At 41.7% G+C, this 13,282-nt stretch overlaps 1 protein-coding gene across 1 annotated transcript; it reads right to left on the bottom strand.

Annotated features, from left to right (window-relative positions):
* Positions 1 to 212: 212 nt before the first annotated feature.
* tamalin (trafficking regulator and scaffold protein tamalin) lies at positions 213 to 13,273 on the bottom strand. Its single transcript, XM_005918927.3, has 8 exons — positions 11,823 to 13,273; positions 9,888 to 9,940; positions 8,537 to 8,591; positions 6,750 to 6,852; positions 5,570 to 5,663; positions 4,433 to 4,499; positions 3,575 to 3,641; positions 213 to 3,090 (listed from the first exon to the last, which is right to left on the bottom strand). Exons 1-8 carry the CDS (start codon positions 12,015 to 12,017, stop codon positions 2,618 to 2,620), a joined length of 1,107 nt encoding a protein of 368 aa, XP_005918989.1. The 5' UTR covers positions 12,018 to 13,273; the 3' UTR covers positions 213 to 2,617.
* Positions 13,274 to 13,282: the final 9 nt, after the last annotated feature.

Raw genomic sequence — 13,282 nt, 5'->3', positions numbered from 1 at the left:
TGATTCTTATATAGCGCTTTTCTACTCTCCCGGAGTACTCAAAGTGCTCTACACAACATGCCTCATTCACTCATTCACACCCACTCATACAAGCACTCAAGTGCAACTAATAAACATTCACACTCCGATGAACGCAATTTGGGGTTAGTATCTTGCCCAAGGATATTTGGCATGCAAACTGGGGGAGCCAGGAATCAAACCACCAACCACGATCAGTAGCGGATCTGCTCTACGACCGGAGCCACAGCCACCCAGGTAGTGTGCAGGATTTCTTTGTGCATTTTTCACACATTGACAATAAGTGAATCTAAACAAGCGCAGTATTTTACCCTTTCAGTCAAAGACATTCTCAAGACCTAGAAATACATTGCAGGCCAAGAGCTATAAAACTGAAGCTATTATTGACTTAGCATAATTATCATGCTTTCTGAGGTTATTAAGCAATTAGTATTTAGTAATCTAGATTCGGGGTCGGTTCTCACCTTCAGGCCACATGTCTGACATTCCTGGTCTGGAGGGAACTCACACTAAGTATGACATGAATAGGACAAACAGCTCACACATACACACACAACTGAAAGTTCTCAATAATGCTTTTAAAGGCATCTCACAAGAGCTGGCCCCAGAGGTCATTTCCAAATCTTGCAGTCTATAAAATCACCGGACTTCACCTCAGGTGACATCGTGCTACATACATTAGCGGGTAGACTGCTCCCAGTGGCCCATCATCTCACACGTCAGATGCAGTGAAGTGGAAATTTAAGCTAGAAAAGTCTCATGTTCCGCGTTGGATTTTTTATTTTAAATTGAGTAGAAACATCTTGAGACGAGGCGTGATATATATATAAAAACAAAACAAAAAAAACCTGGAAAATATTCTGTTAATTTCCCTTTAGTCATGTACCTGCATCACCTACTTCCAATTCTGAAGCTGCTTTTCCACTTAAACATTGTGAGAGAAGGTGGTTTATAATCCAGCTTACTAAGAATTGTCATAAACTATTGTGACAGTAGAGATGGCAGTTAAGTTTATTAGTAATTAGTTCACGAAGCACAAGAAGCAGAAACTGAAGCAAACCTGTCAAACCCACTTGTGCAAAGACTAAAACAAATTCTCCACTTAGTCTTTATGTCAACAGCAGTCTTTAAGCTTGTGGGTGTCATGCAAATATTTGCAACAGCAACCACACGCCTAGCCTAATCTCCTGTGGTGTTAATTGCTGAGCATCAACTGCACCCTGCTTGTTTGGGCCCCACATCTCCGTTATATAGCTCTTCCACACATTGTGCACTAAAGACAATTATCTTGACTAATTAAACCCTCGTTACACATTTGGCCCATTCACTCCAACCCCATATTTTAAGCACCAACACACACGCATAACAATCCTTTATAACGACGTCCTTTCCTCTGCTTCTCACTAGAAAAACGAGGATGAGAGGGCCTGGCTTTGACACATGTCCACATACCATCGCTCACCAGCATCGTCACTCCTAATGCATCTGTGAACGAGCAGTAGAGGACAAAAGGGATCAACCCAACAGAGCCAATGAGAGAGTGACCACCATGACCTCATGGGTCAGCTGGGAGCCAGGAATGAAAAGACTCCAAGCGACCCCCGCCCAACAAACGCTCACACACCCCAACACCCAGCGAGCCTTTGGACAACTGAAGCCGCCATGGGAATATGGTAGTGTGGAAGAGTAGGAATCAGCATTCGCCTGCAGGAGCTGAAAGAAAGCGGTTGTGTTTGGAATTCTGGGTCATGCCTTTCTCTGCACATTCCTCACTATTCTCACAACAATAAACTGTGTCAGAGCAGATACAACAGCTTCCATTCTGGATATCTCACACCACAAAAAAAGCCTAAAGCATCCCAAGCCGCACGCTAACCTCCAGAACTCGGCTGATAAGATTCTTAAACGGTGGAAGAGTTGTGAAATTATAAAAGCTTACTATATTTAAAAGCATCACATGGAGCAGAGCACATCTCCACCAGGGGAAATTACAGATTGTGTGTACACTCGGGGTCTTGGCACTAATTTAAGCTTGGCAGCTACAATTCCCACAAACAGTTGTGGCTTGGGGAGGAAAATAGCTTTTCAAGCAAGTTCTGCACAAAATAATATGCATATAATCATCAGCCACAGGTTTTATTTTTGGGAACCGTGACCTCGAGTAGAGAAGACAAAATATGATCAGCCTGAGTCATCTGAAGTCATTATCAAAGTTTTTTCTTACAAAATGTTCTGCAACGCAATTACAGTGATCATTGGTGTTTTATTCAGCTGTCAAAATTAAACTCGTGCATGCAGTACAAACTGGGACATCCTTCATTCTGAACATAAACTGAACATGCAAAAATAAATAAATAACTTAGAACAAACAAAAAAAAACTTCTTATGTACAGCCATAAAACACTGAATGCTACCGAATGTAGCTAAATGTCCATTGGTCTACCCATTTAAACAGGAAGAGGTGCAACTACAGAACCAATACACTTTGGTCTTAAATTCTTCACTCTTTGGGGTTGCTTGCTGTTTTCTTTGGCACTTTAGTTTGGCAGTAATTATTACTTTAAGTCTTTAGTTCTGCTGTCTGTGAACAGTTTGCCGCTCACAGTTTGCTCTCCTCCTCCTCCAGTGGTCGGTTTAAGCCGGGGATGAATTTGAGGAGGCGTCTGCGGAAGCTTTTCTGTTTGGGCTTCCTCTGCAGCGTGGCTCCCGGCTTCTCCCCCGGAACGGACGACGACGACGATCCTTTGACGTAGCTGCGAGTGCTGGCGCTGCGGGTCAGCTGCGTCTTGGGCGTTGAAAAGAACTCGCTGGTCGGCCGGAGGCGCTGCAGCTTCGGTAACTGTTCTTTCTTTTTTTCTGCACTGTCAGAGTCCACGCTGCCATCCGCCTGATATATGCAGGTTTGGTAGAGAGGGTCATCCTCGGTGGCCGTGCTGAGAAAGCTGGCGCTGCTGCTGGTGCTGCCTGTGCAGTGCAGGGCTCTCTGAAGCGCAGGGCTAGGAGCGCCGAGGCTGCCATACACACCGGCTGACTCCAGGGACTCATACAAGGCGGCGTCACTCATTACTATACCTGCGGTGAAGAAGGGCAGCGTGAGGACATGGGAAACTGACCAATTGTAAAGAAAACATGAATAATAAATGAAAAAAACACTGCCTTAATTTTCTGTGAGTCTTGTTTGCCTCATTTTGCACAAGTGACCACCCGACTATAGCAACGAGCTGTTTGTTTTCTACTATGTAATCAGGACTTCCTGCAAAGCAGCAGTCATGCACATCCTGATTCTCTCCCCCTCAAGAAAGAGGTAATGTGATTGGTACAGTTGGTTATCAGGATGACATAAAATGCTCTGGATACATGTACATGAACTTGTTTTTAATTAATTTATGGTTTGTTTTTTTACATTTGGGATTTAGTGTGACCTGGAATTTGACTACATTTTGGAATCTTGTCTGGATGTGGAAAAAGTACTAATAAAGTAGAATAGAAGAATGCAGACTCTGTATGCATGTACAAGTTGAGCTGCACAAGGCCAAAAAAAAAAAAAATCACCTACCATGAACAAGGCGCTGCTCCTGCACCATCAGTGAGCGATATTCATCCCATTTCTCATGAAGCGTTTGCTAAAAGACAACACAAGATATTGGAATTGATTACAAGAGGAAAACAAAACAACACAACATACAGACAGGAAATCCACCGCCCTCATGTGCAACCTTTAAAAGCAATAAAGCTAAATCATCTGAGCCCACACCACAGGTGTACTAAACAAAAAAATAAAATAAAATAATAATAATATTAAAAATACGGTGCCAGTTTAGATCAGTGCTTGAGCAGGCAACCAACATGCCACGTGGCTAGAATTAGAAGCTACAGACTAAAACGGAGTTGAAGATGGTAAATCTACATGTCATAGACTGTTAACTGAAGTTTAGACTTGTCATCGTTGCATAAGCGGCCTTCACTCATTTCACTTTTTTTTTTTTTTTTATCTTTTCATAAATGAGTCAACAACCACGTCACATTTATTTACACATTAACATTTACTTCATCTTGTGCGTCAAACGTGCCGTGTTCAGCAGCAGGTTTTAAAATGTTGGTTTATTCTCTCAGGCAGCTGTGTCGCTGAGGATTAGAAAAAGGACAGCTGCTGTAATCTTGGGGGAAAGCTCGCTCACTTAAGGCCACTTCACAGGCAGCTCGAGTCAAGAATGTGTGCAGCCATCAGTGGGCCTGCTGCACAAACTGCAAATGTAACAGGTGGCGGTGCTGCTGGAGGGACAGGTGTGGAGGGAGGGAGGTGTGGTGTCTATATCCAGCGTGTAACTTAATGTTTAAGCGGGTGCGCGTGTGTGAGAGGCTGCTGGACGCTCATCCGTTCTGACTCACCACTGACAAACAGTGAACAACTCACCTTTAGATACTGCAGCCGGGCCTCTAGTTCAGCTTTTCGAATTGAGTCACTGTAAACCGTCTCCAGCCTTTAAACGAAAAACCAGAAGGCAGTAGAGTTAACAGGCGTAGCAGGAAGCGCATAAAAACTACAAGGGCAGAAAACAGCGATTTAAAAAATAAATAAATAAAACTTGACCATATGAAAGGCTCTTTTCATAAAGTTAGTAACAGGAACGGGTTTGGTTTACAAGCAAGGGGGGAGAACAAGAAACACAGTTTCCACTTAAGTGCCGCAAATCTGTTCAAATAACATGAGCGAGAGAACATACAGAGCTCGTTTTCACTCTAACAGCTTTTACTGACTTGAACTGTAAGTATAATTTGATGATGTCAGTCTGTAAAGTGTGTCTACACTGGCGCTCTGATGCGGTTCGCCTCACTTCTTCTGCATCAGCTCAGAGAATCTTACACCATGCTAACTTTCTTTTAATCTTTTACAAGCAGAGAAGGGGGTTGAAGAAGACTGTGTGGTTCAAATTAAAAACACCCACTCAGCACACCGACAGATAAGGACTCTAAACGGCGATGTGCCAGATAATAAAGCTGAGGCACACAAATTATTCTAAGAGAGTTAAACGAGTACAAGACGGAAGGATTTTTTAAGTTAACCTCAATTATTTTTCAAGTTTTTCCTGGACTCCAAAAACAGAAATAGCATCTTCTGATTGTTTTCCTATCCTACTGAACATTTATGCAAGTGACAATAAAAGCAAACTGCCACGTTTCATGCCAGTGCAAATGTTTACCATCTGCATTGTTAATGAAAAACTGTAACTAACATCTTTCATGTTACCTTAACAGAATTCAGGATGTACCGCCTCTCTGACGTTAATCTCAAAACCAAAACGACACTTTTGTGAGAAATTATTCTCATCTTTCCTGATTTGGCCCTCTGTTACCTTTCAAACTTCTTTGGTTTCTGTTCCCATGTGAAACACATTCACTTTTGTTAGAGTTAGAGAGGTGAACCATGAAGTGAGCATCCTGTCAGCTCTATCAACCGTTTAGCCACCGCGATGAACTGAGCATACTTATTAACAAATTCTGAGGAAAGTGTTTTGAAGCCACTGTTGTTGGGTTTTGTGAGTCTGTGTACCTGAGCGAGTTCCCACTGGCTCTGATGAGCTGAACGATTTCCTTGTGTCGAAACCCCTCCACGGTGGCTTCGTTCACACTTGCGATGGTATCCCCTGCACAAACACAAATATACAAACGTGTATGTTAGCCAGCCGCGCCTCACGAAGCAGCCAGATGAGGCACACTTCTGAATGAAACCTCAACACATGTGCGAGACAAATGTGGAAGGACTAGTTCGTGCCTTCGTGGCATATGGCTCGTCACAGGACCGCAGAAAAGCGTTTATTTGCCATTAAACCGTTTACATCTGGGTAGCTGTAAAGTCGTGTATGTCACAAAGTTCTACTTCAGTTTCATCAAAGCAGGAAAAGATGCGGCGTGGATACTCATGTGACAGCATCTTTTGTGAGATTTTAGCCTACTTTGACCTTTCAAAAGAAAAAAAAAAAAAAAGTCCCCACTGCGATGAAGTCATTGTGTTCACAGCAAGACTGAGAGTGGGGGGGACAATGGAGCGAGTATGCAAGGAATTTAGGAAGTGAAACTAAAGTGACAGACGCAGGTTGAAGAAAATGGGCGGTAAGAGCAGCAGCACATAATCTCCTTCCCTCTTTTTTGACATAATGGAAACATAACACTGGGTGTGGACAGCTTGTGACTGACCAATCACAAGCCTCAAAGACTGAGATAATTCACTTGATAAAATATTTTCTTGTCTTTCCCCAGTCTCTCAAAAACACAAAATATGAATGCACTTCCTGGTTTAATTAATTAGTTATAACACATTAGCTGTTTGTAATTTTGACTTCTTTTTCTCATTTTTTTAAAATTCATTTTATTTTGTTTTTTTAAGAAGGAAGCCAGACATTAAAAAAATATCACTTCCTTCAAAGTTAATTTGCTTTTGTGTCATTTGCCACGTTGGTGAGTAGTCGATCACCAGCTTGTTTGTTGACTGGGAAAAATGAGTAGGGATACAGTCTTCTTTGTGCTTCCCTAAACAACCAACAGAAACTCACGAGTGCTTATGTTGACGCACGTTACACAAGCGTCAGCTGGCAAACAACGACCTGAACCGAAGCCTCGTGTCACGCTCGCTTCCCCTCGAATCTATTTCAAGTTTTTCTCCAGGTTATTTTAGGCTTAAATACAGCTCAGATAAAAAGAGGAAAACATACAGAAGGAGGAAGTTTGCTTACCAACTTTAAGTCCTGCTTGCTGAGCCGGGCTGTCATTGTGGACCTTACACACAAACGTACACATCTCTACAGAGTTTTGGTCCTGATGGTGAAGACCGTAAGTCTGAAGGAGACAGAAAAATCACACTGAATAAAAGGAACTCACACACACACACACAAAAACTTTCCCAGCCTAGGTGCCGTCTTATACGTGTTGTAAATGAATGTGGCAACGCTGAAAAGCCACTGAATAACCGGCAGAGGAAGTCATGACAGACAATGCAGGAAAGAAGATATCACTGAACACGCGGAGATGTGACGCAAAGAAGCAAATGAGGTTTTCTTCCCCTCGTCTGATGAAACATGCCCGGTTGGTGCGCGACACTGAAGTTATTTTAATGCCCCGCTCATCACAGTTCACAAATAATAAATAATAAAACACAAAAAGACAAATTACAGTTGTAAAAACTCTTACTGTTCTATCATCACATGACCAATTTCATAACCAGTTGTTGGGTTTTATTAACTGCTGCAAGCAAAAGTGACAAGATTGGCAAAAAAAGTAAAATCAAAAAGTAATTGCTGTAAACTACTCAAGGGTAATAAATGTCCTCTATAACAAGTAGTATTTACTTTTGAAAACTTCAATCTGACTCCAGGATATTGGGTTGTATTTGCTACTTTAACCTAACCACATGACGTGAGCATTACTTAAACTCAAAGGCCAAATATTTTGTTGTTCTGGCAACCGTTTTTGTAACTTCCATACATATTTGCATGCTCTTCCTAGTTTCTGTCACCACAGCTCCTCTACAGAAGGTCAGACCACTGCAGAACATAGATAGACTTCCCCTAGCAGCAAAACTGTTAGTCAGCATGCTGCTGCTGAAGGAGCTTCTACCTTACAAAGAAAACCAACTTCCAGCTGAGAGAAAAAAGAAAACGAAGTATCCCATAAAATAAAATTCAAGTTATAAAGGCTATCTGCTCCCGAATTCAGCCTGACAGATTGTATCCTATTCAAATCAGCCTGATCCTGCTGCTCGTTTCCTTCTCACGCAACCATGCAAATATTGTTTCAAATGCAAATATCACATTGATGTGCTCGATCCTCGACTCCCAGTATTAACAGAGCAGACGGCGAGAGAAAAAAAAACAAACAAAACAAAAATTTGTCTTTCTCTGTCTCTTTCTCTGTGTAGCATCAAACTTGTCCTCATGATCTCACTTCCTTCTGGTCAGGAAGGGTGGGAACGTGCAGCAAAAATCCAGAAATAGAACGATATAGTTATATCACTTCCTCAAAGAAGTACTTCAGTCCAAGAAGTCTAAAAAGACCGCCAAAGCACGATAATGTGAAGATGTACTCGCACGCTTTAATCATTTAGCAATCTATTTAAAGAATGAGGTCTGAGCAACAGAGCCGATATTGTGAGGTAGGGAGCTTCAGGGCACACGAGTGAGATCAGAGACAAACTGAGGTCAGAAGTGAAAAGTTTCTGTCTGCTGAGCAGGGCAGAGCGGGGCAGGTATTACATGGAAGGCATGTGAATAAACCACACTGCTCAAAATACAGATGCTGGGAGAAAAAGTACAAATAAAAGCATCTCCACAGTCATGAGATTAACATCAACGGGTTTATTGATGTATTGACTGATGTGTGACCTTTCCTACACAGAACAGGATGTACAAGCTTCTGTCACTTAGGTTTTATCATTTGTGGACTGAGATAGTGGCGGATCGTGAAAGTGGCACTCGAGAAGTTCAGAAATCCACTCCAACCCCCCAAATATCACTCCCAAACTTACCTGAATCTCAAAACCAAATGCCTCCTCTTCTTTTTTCTCCAGGACCACCACCTTCCTAAAATAAAATGATAAAAGGAACATTTTGTCACTGTTAACTGGACAAACTCTCCTCTGGGTTTGCTGCAGCCAACGCTGCTTCTTTTACATTTTTAAAGGTAGCAGTGCAAAGACCAAGTGATCGTGTAAGAGTCATGTCGGTCTAACAGTTGATGCCTAATTCTTTTTAGTCTTAAAGGAGGTATTCACCTTCTGATTCAGTTGTAGAATCAAGAAAAATAAGAAGGTTAACCGGTACAAACAATCTCAATAAACGATGGGTAAACAAGGGGGGGTTTGTCAAGGGTGTACCCAATTATAGCTGGAATCAACTCCAGCAACTCCACGACCCTGAATGGGACATTTAGTTACGACAATGGGCGGATGAATGGGTTTTATACTACGATTTGGACAAAATAGGACATTTATAGATGTCGCCTTGAACACTAGGATATAGTTAAGGAGAAGTTTTCTCTGTTTCCAACACAGCAGAGGCATAAATGTCCTTTCCTTTTTTAAATTTAATGGGGGTTACATGAACCACAATCACAGCTTTTTAGTTTTATCTCTAAACTCGTAGTCTTCAAAGCCAGCAGAGTCTGTGTAGTTGCTTTAGTTTCTGTAATTTATGCAATGGTGTGTGCTTATATTAGACATGGTCAGTTTGAAATGATAAGGTCAGGGTGTGACACTGTAGGATGTTAAAGAGCGGGGATATCCTTTAGAGGCTTATATCACCTTTCTGTCACAGGGGCCATGGAGTAGGCTGCCCAGAATGAGATAAACGATGGTGCAAATCTATTCTAGCACAGTCCAATAATAAAAGTATGGCTTATGGTTTTAGAGCTTGTTCGAACATAGCTTAATGATGTTTATTCTGACGCATCCATAAAACAGCCTTTTATGTACGTCAAACACAAAATTCAAGAGGAAGGAAGAGTGAAAGTCAGTGAGAGGTTAATGTCTGTGTTTCTCTGCATCCTTAACTAAACTGCATAACAAAACTCCTCCACTGGCTGCACAGGACTTCCTCTGTATGCAGGAGCATGTGGACGTCACATGCAGACGTACAGTAACAGTACAACGGTCTGTTGGAGTGAGGCTCAATGAATATTTATAACCTCCCTTAACAATGGCTTTAATCAGTGTTCCCCCTGTTTGAACAACTGCTAGTCACTCCGATATGAGGCTGCTCGCCCTGAATCATTTTTCTGAGGAAGATGCCATCGTGAAAAAATTCATGTGAAGGCACAGTAAGAGGGAAAAATTTAAAAAGTCCAAAAAAAATATCAGAGAAAGATGAGGGATGTTGTACCTTTGTGGTTCTGGCGTCTGCGTAAGGGGTTTCCACTTCTGTAAGCCGCCACCCTGCAAGGAGAAAACGAAACAAGATGTGAAGCATGTCACACACCTGCGTAGCTTCAAGTTTACTCATGAGGATTTCCCCCCCTCCCCCTCCGGGCATTTCCTAGGCACACCTACTGAGCACTTCAGCGATCAGTGGCCAGTCCATCCAGTCGTCTCGAATAATGAGCCAAGAGTGTTTTGGTATTGTTAAGCTACTTAACCTGCATACCAGCATGGAGATATTGTTGACGAAACCAGAAATGCGTGACTGCTGCTCTGTTTACTCATTACATCAAAACAAGTTGCACGCATACCTACAAGCATAACAGCAAATTGGCTGCCTTCAGGCACAAACTGTCAACCAATCTAAAAACTGCAGCGCTGTTTACACCAAGTTCAGTCTATTAAAAGAAGCAAATAAGACACAGAGGTGAGCACAATAACAGCATTGAGAGAAAAGCCAACTCACCAGCAGGAGCAGTTCAGGTCCCCGCCCCACCTAACTGTGTAAATAAGGCAGGTATCTGTCCAGAAGGCTCCACTAAAATCACTTGAATCAATCCACCTCTGTTCCAGCTCAATCATTTTCAAATCCTGCTCCAATGAAAGGCTGCTTTGTGCTACAGTCTCTCTGGGTAGTAAAATGTTGCTTTCTTTATGTCCCAACACTTACAGAATTGACCCAGAGGAGTCTCAATGAGTGCATTTATTCCCAAATATCCAGAGAGACCAACAGGGGTGGCTCGAGCAGGATCTCCATCCCCGAGTGTACACAATGCTGTGTTGTAACCCGGCGCACTAGCGTATGTGTGTGGGTTTAACTATGCCTCAGTCACAACAGGGCACTGTGAAAGGAGTTTTTCCAACTCTGATGTGCTCTTTGGGCAGAAACTCCAAAGCAAGTTGAGTAACAGAATTCACTGAAATCAGCTTCATGAGAGGAAAATAAAAGCGACTGATGCAGTAGCCAAACAAATTTACAGTATAAACATTAAGCATTACGCAACATGGACTAAAGGATGAGGGCTGTCTGAAACCGTTCCTAAAATCCAGACTAATATGTAGGCCACGGGTTAAAATCATTTCCCCTGAAATAAGAAGACTCAGGGCCAATTTATAACCAATCAGATCACAATCAGCCACAACATTCAAACCATGGCAGGTGATGTAAATAACAATGATCACACTGATCCTCATGCTGACCCACCCCCACCTACCTGCCCCAAAGTCAACGGCTGTCCCTAACTGCAAAACAGCTCAGGGAAGGAAGAAGACAAACAGCCCGAAGCGAAAGATCCGGGCAGGTGATCTGCATGCTGTGACTAACTGCTGTAAGTTTTAAACAAATAAGCACGTCCCTCCGGACTCTGTAGCGCATCCTGTAGCTCTGATGCAACTTACTGTTAAAATGACAACAGTGACAAACTTTCTATGAATCATCAAATGCAAATTTGCTTTTGTAACAATCTACCTGTTCTCAACTAAAACTCTTATCAGTCATGAGTCATGTGTTTAATCTTAGAGATCACTTTCATCTAAATGAAGATGTTAAGGCATAAAGAACATGGGCGAAGTCTGTTTCATGCAACATAAGATTCAGAGTCTGGGTGGGCACCCTTGCCTCTAGATGGGCTGCTATAAGATGTCCTGTGGCGCCGACCAGCCACTCACTGGATACAATAACTTGATAACCCTTTTAATAAGCTTACAGTCTCTGCTTAAATAATAAAAGGACTAATAGGAAACATACAGAAATTACTGTGTAAATGATTTTTGCCTTGTAAGTTAAAAAAAGCACTAAATAAATTTAATAAAACTTTAATTTATTGGTTTACCTGCCAAATAAATAAACTTTTGCAGGTACATTCAGCTAATAAACTTTTAAAAGGAACAGTAGCAATACCTTTTTGTAGTTTCTGGGCAGCGTCCCCCCCGAGTAAGCCAGGGTCTTGTAGTTGTAAACCTCCGAGGAGTTGCTCGGTGTGTCCATAGTCCTGCAGCTGTCCGACTTTGACGAAGGGAAATAAATGTCGTCTTGAGATGCGGGACCGCTGTCCGGTCCATTGGAGTTCACCTTCTTCAGCCTCCTGAACGTCATTGTTGTTGAAAATGAAAACTGAAAAAAGTAAAAATAACTTTCTTGGTGTCCTCCCACAGAGTCTGAAACCTGCCGAGGGAGATGCTGATCGAATTTGGAGCTTCAGCGTGGAGCCAACTACAATTTCTCTTGTTTCCTTTGAATAGTTTGGAGGCGGGGACTGTTTTGAGGAACACAAATGAGTGCCAATAGCAACAGAGACTTGCCTCCTCCGCGGTGCCTTCATGTGCACCTCGGATCTTTTCTGTTTCGTATTGAAACAACAGCAAACAGTGTTTATCAAGACAAAATAAATAAATGCCGTTAGTTTCTTAGCTGAAAGAAAGAAAGTCGAAAGAAAATCAACCAGTAGGTAAAAATGTAATCCAAAAATTCCAGAAAAGAAGACGGAGTTTCCGCTTATTTGCTAATATTTTCTAAATATTTTCACTATAGGGACAACTGATAGGACAAAACGATACTTCTGATTTTTTAACAGACCGAAAATAGAATATCAGACAAAATTATCAGCTGAAATACCTCAGCTTCTCATACTAATTGGTAGCAGTTTGAATGTTGGATCACCCACTTCAGCTTCCTTCTGTCTTTAGAAATCTTAATGAGTCTTTGCCAAAAGAGATTAAGCCTGCTGCAAATGAGTGCTGGATCTGAACCCAGGCAGCAGGACCATTTGGATAGATTTAAATCCTCTGATAAGGTGACGCAGGAAGGTTTTCATTTATGTTTATTACCAGTCCATGCATTATGAATCAATCCAATATAATAAGTTGACTGATGATTTTCTATCCTTTTGTTAAAAGTTAAAAAAAAACTATTCTGCTTATTTTTCTTTAATAACATTGAAAAACTGCTTTGATTATTTGCTCATTCATCAATTGGGGTTATTTCAAATGAGGGAGAAGCTGCAAAAAAGCAAATGTGCCTTGCAGAAATAATCGTGTGTAAATTTCATTAGAAACCTGGGGTCTTACATAATGTTCTGTGTGGCCGACTGTTTGCATTACAGTTGTGTAAACCTTTGTGACCACCAGCCATTGACAGAGTTTCCACAAGTCTGTCATTGTGTTGTTAGTGCTCACACTGCTGTGACAGCAACATTTGTTGCTTTCAAACCAACCTTTAGTTGCAAATTTAGTGTTTTTATTACTTGTTAAAATTCAGCAGGGGGAAATCTGAACAGATTATTGATCCGTGACACTAAACAGATTAATCTCTAAGATAAAAAAAAAAAAAAGTCAAAAGTCTTTCCCAGAGAGAGACTTTGA

This window comes from Haplochromis burtoni, unplaced genomic scaffold (assembly GCF_018398535.1).
Source record: "Haplochromis burtoni strain Fernald_Lab_line unplaced genomic scaffold, NCSU_Asbu1 Contig_31, whole genome shotgun sequence".
Classification (NCBI taxonomy): Eukaryota; Metazoa; Chordata; class Actinopteri; order Cichliformes; family Cichlidae; genus Haplochromis; species Haplochromis burtoni.
The sequence above is the reverse complement of the archived record's forward strand: the minus strand, read 5'-3'. Positions and strand labels throughout refer to the sequence as shown.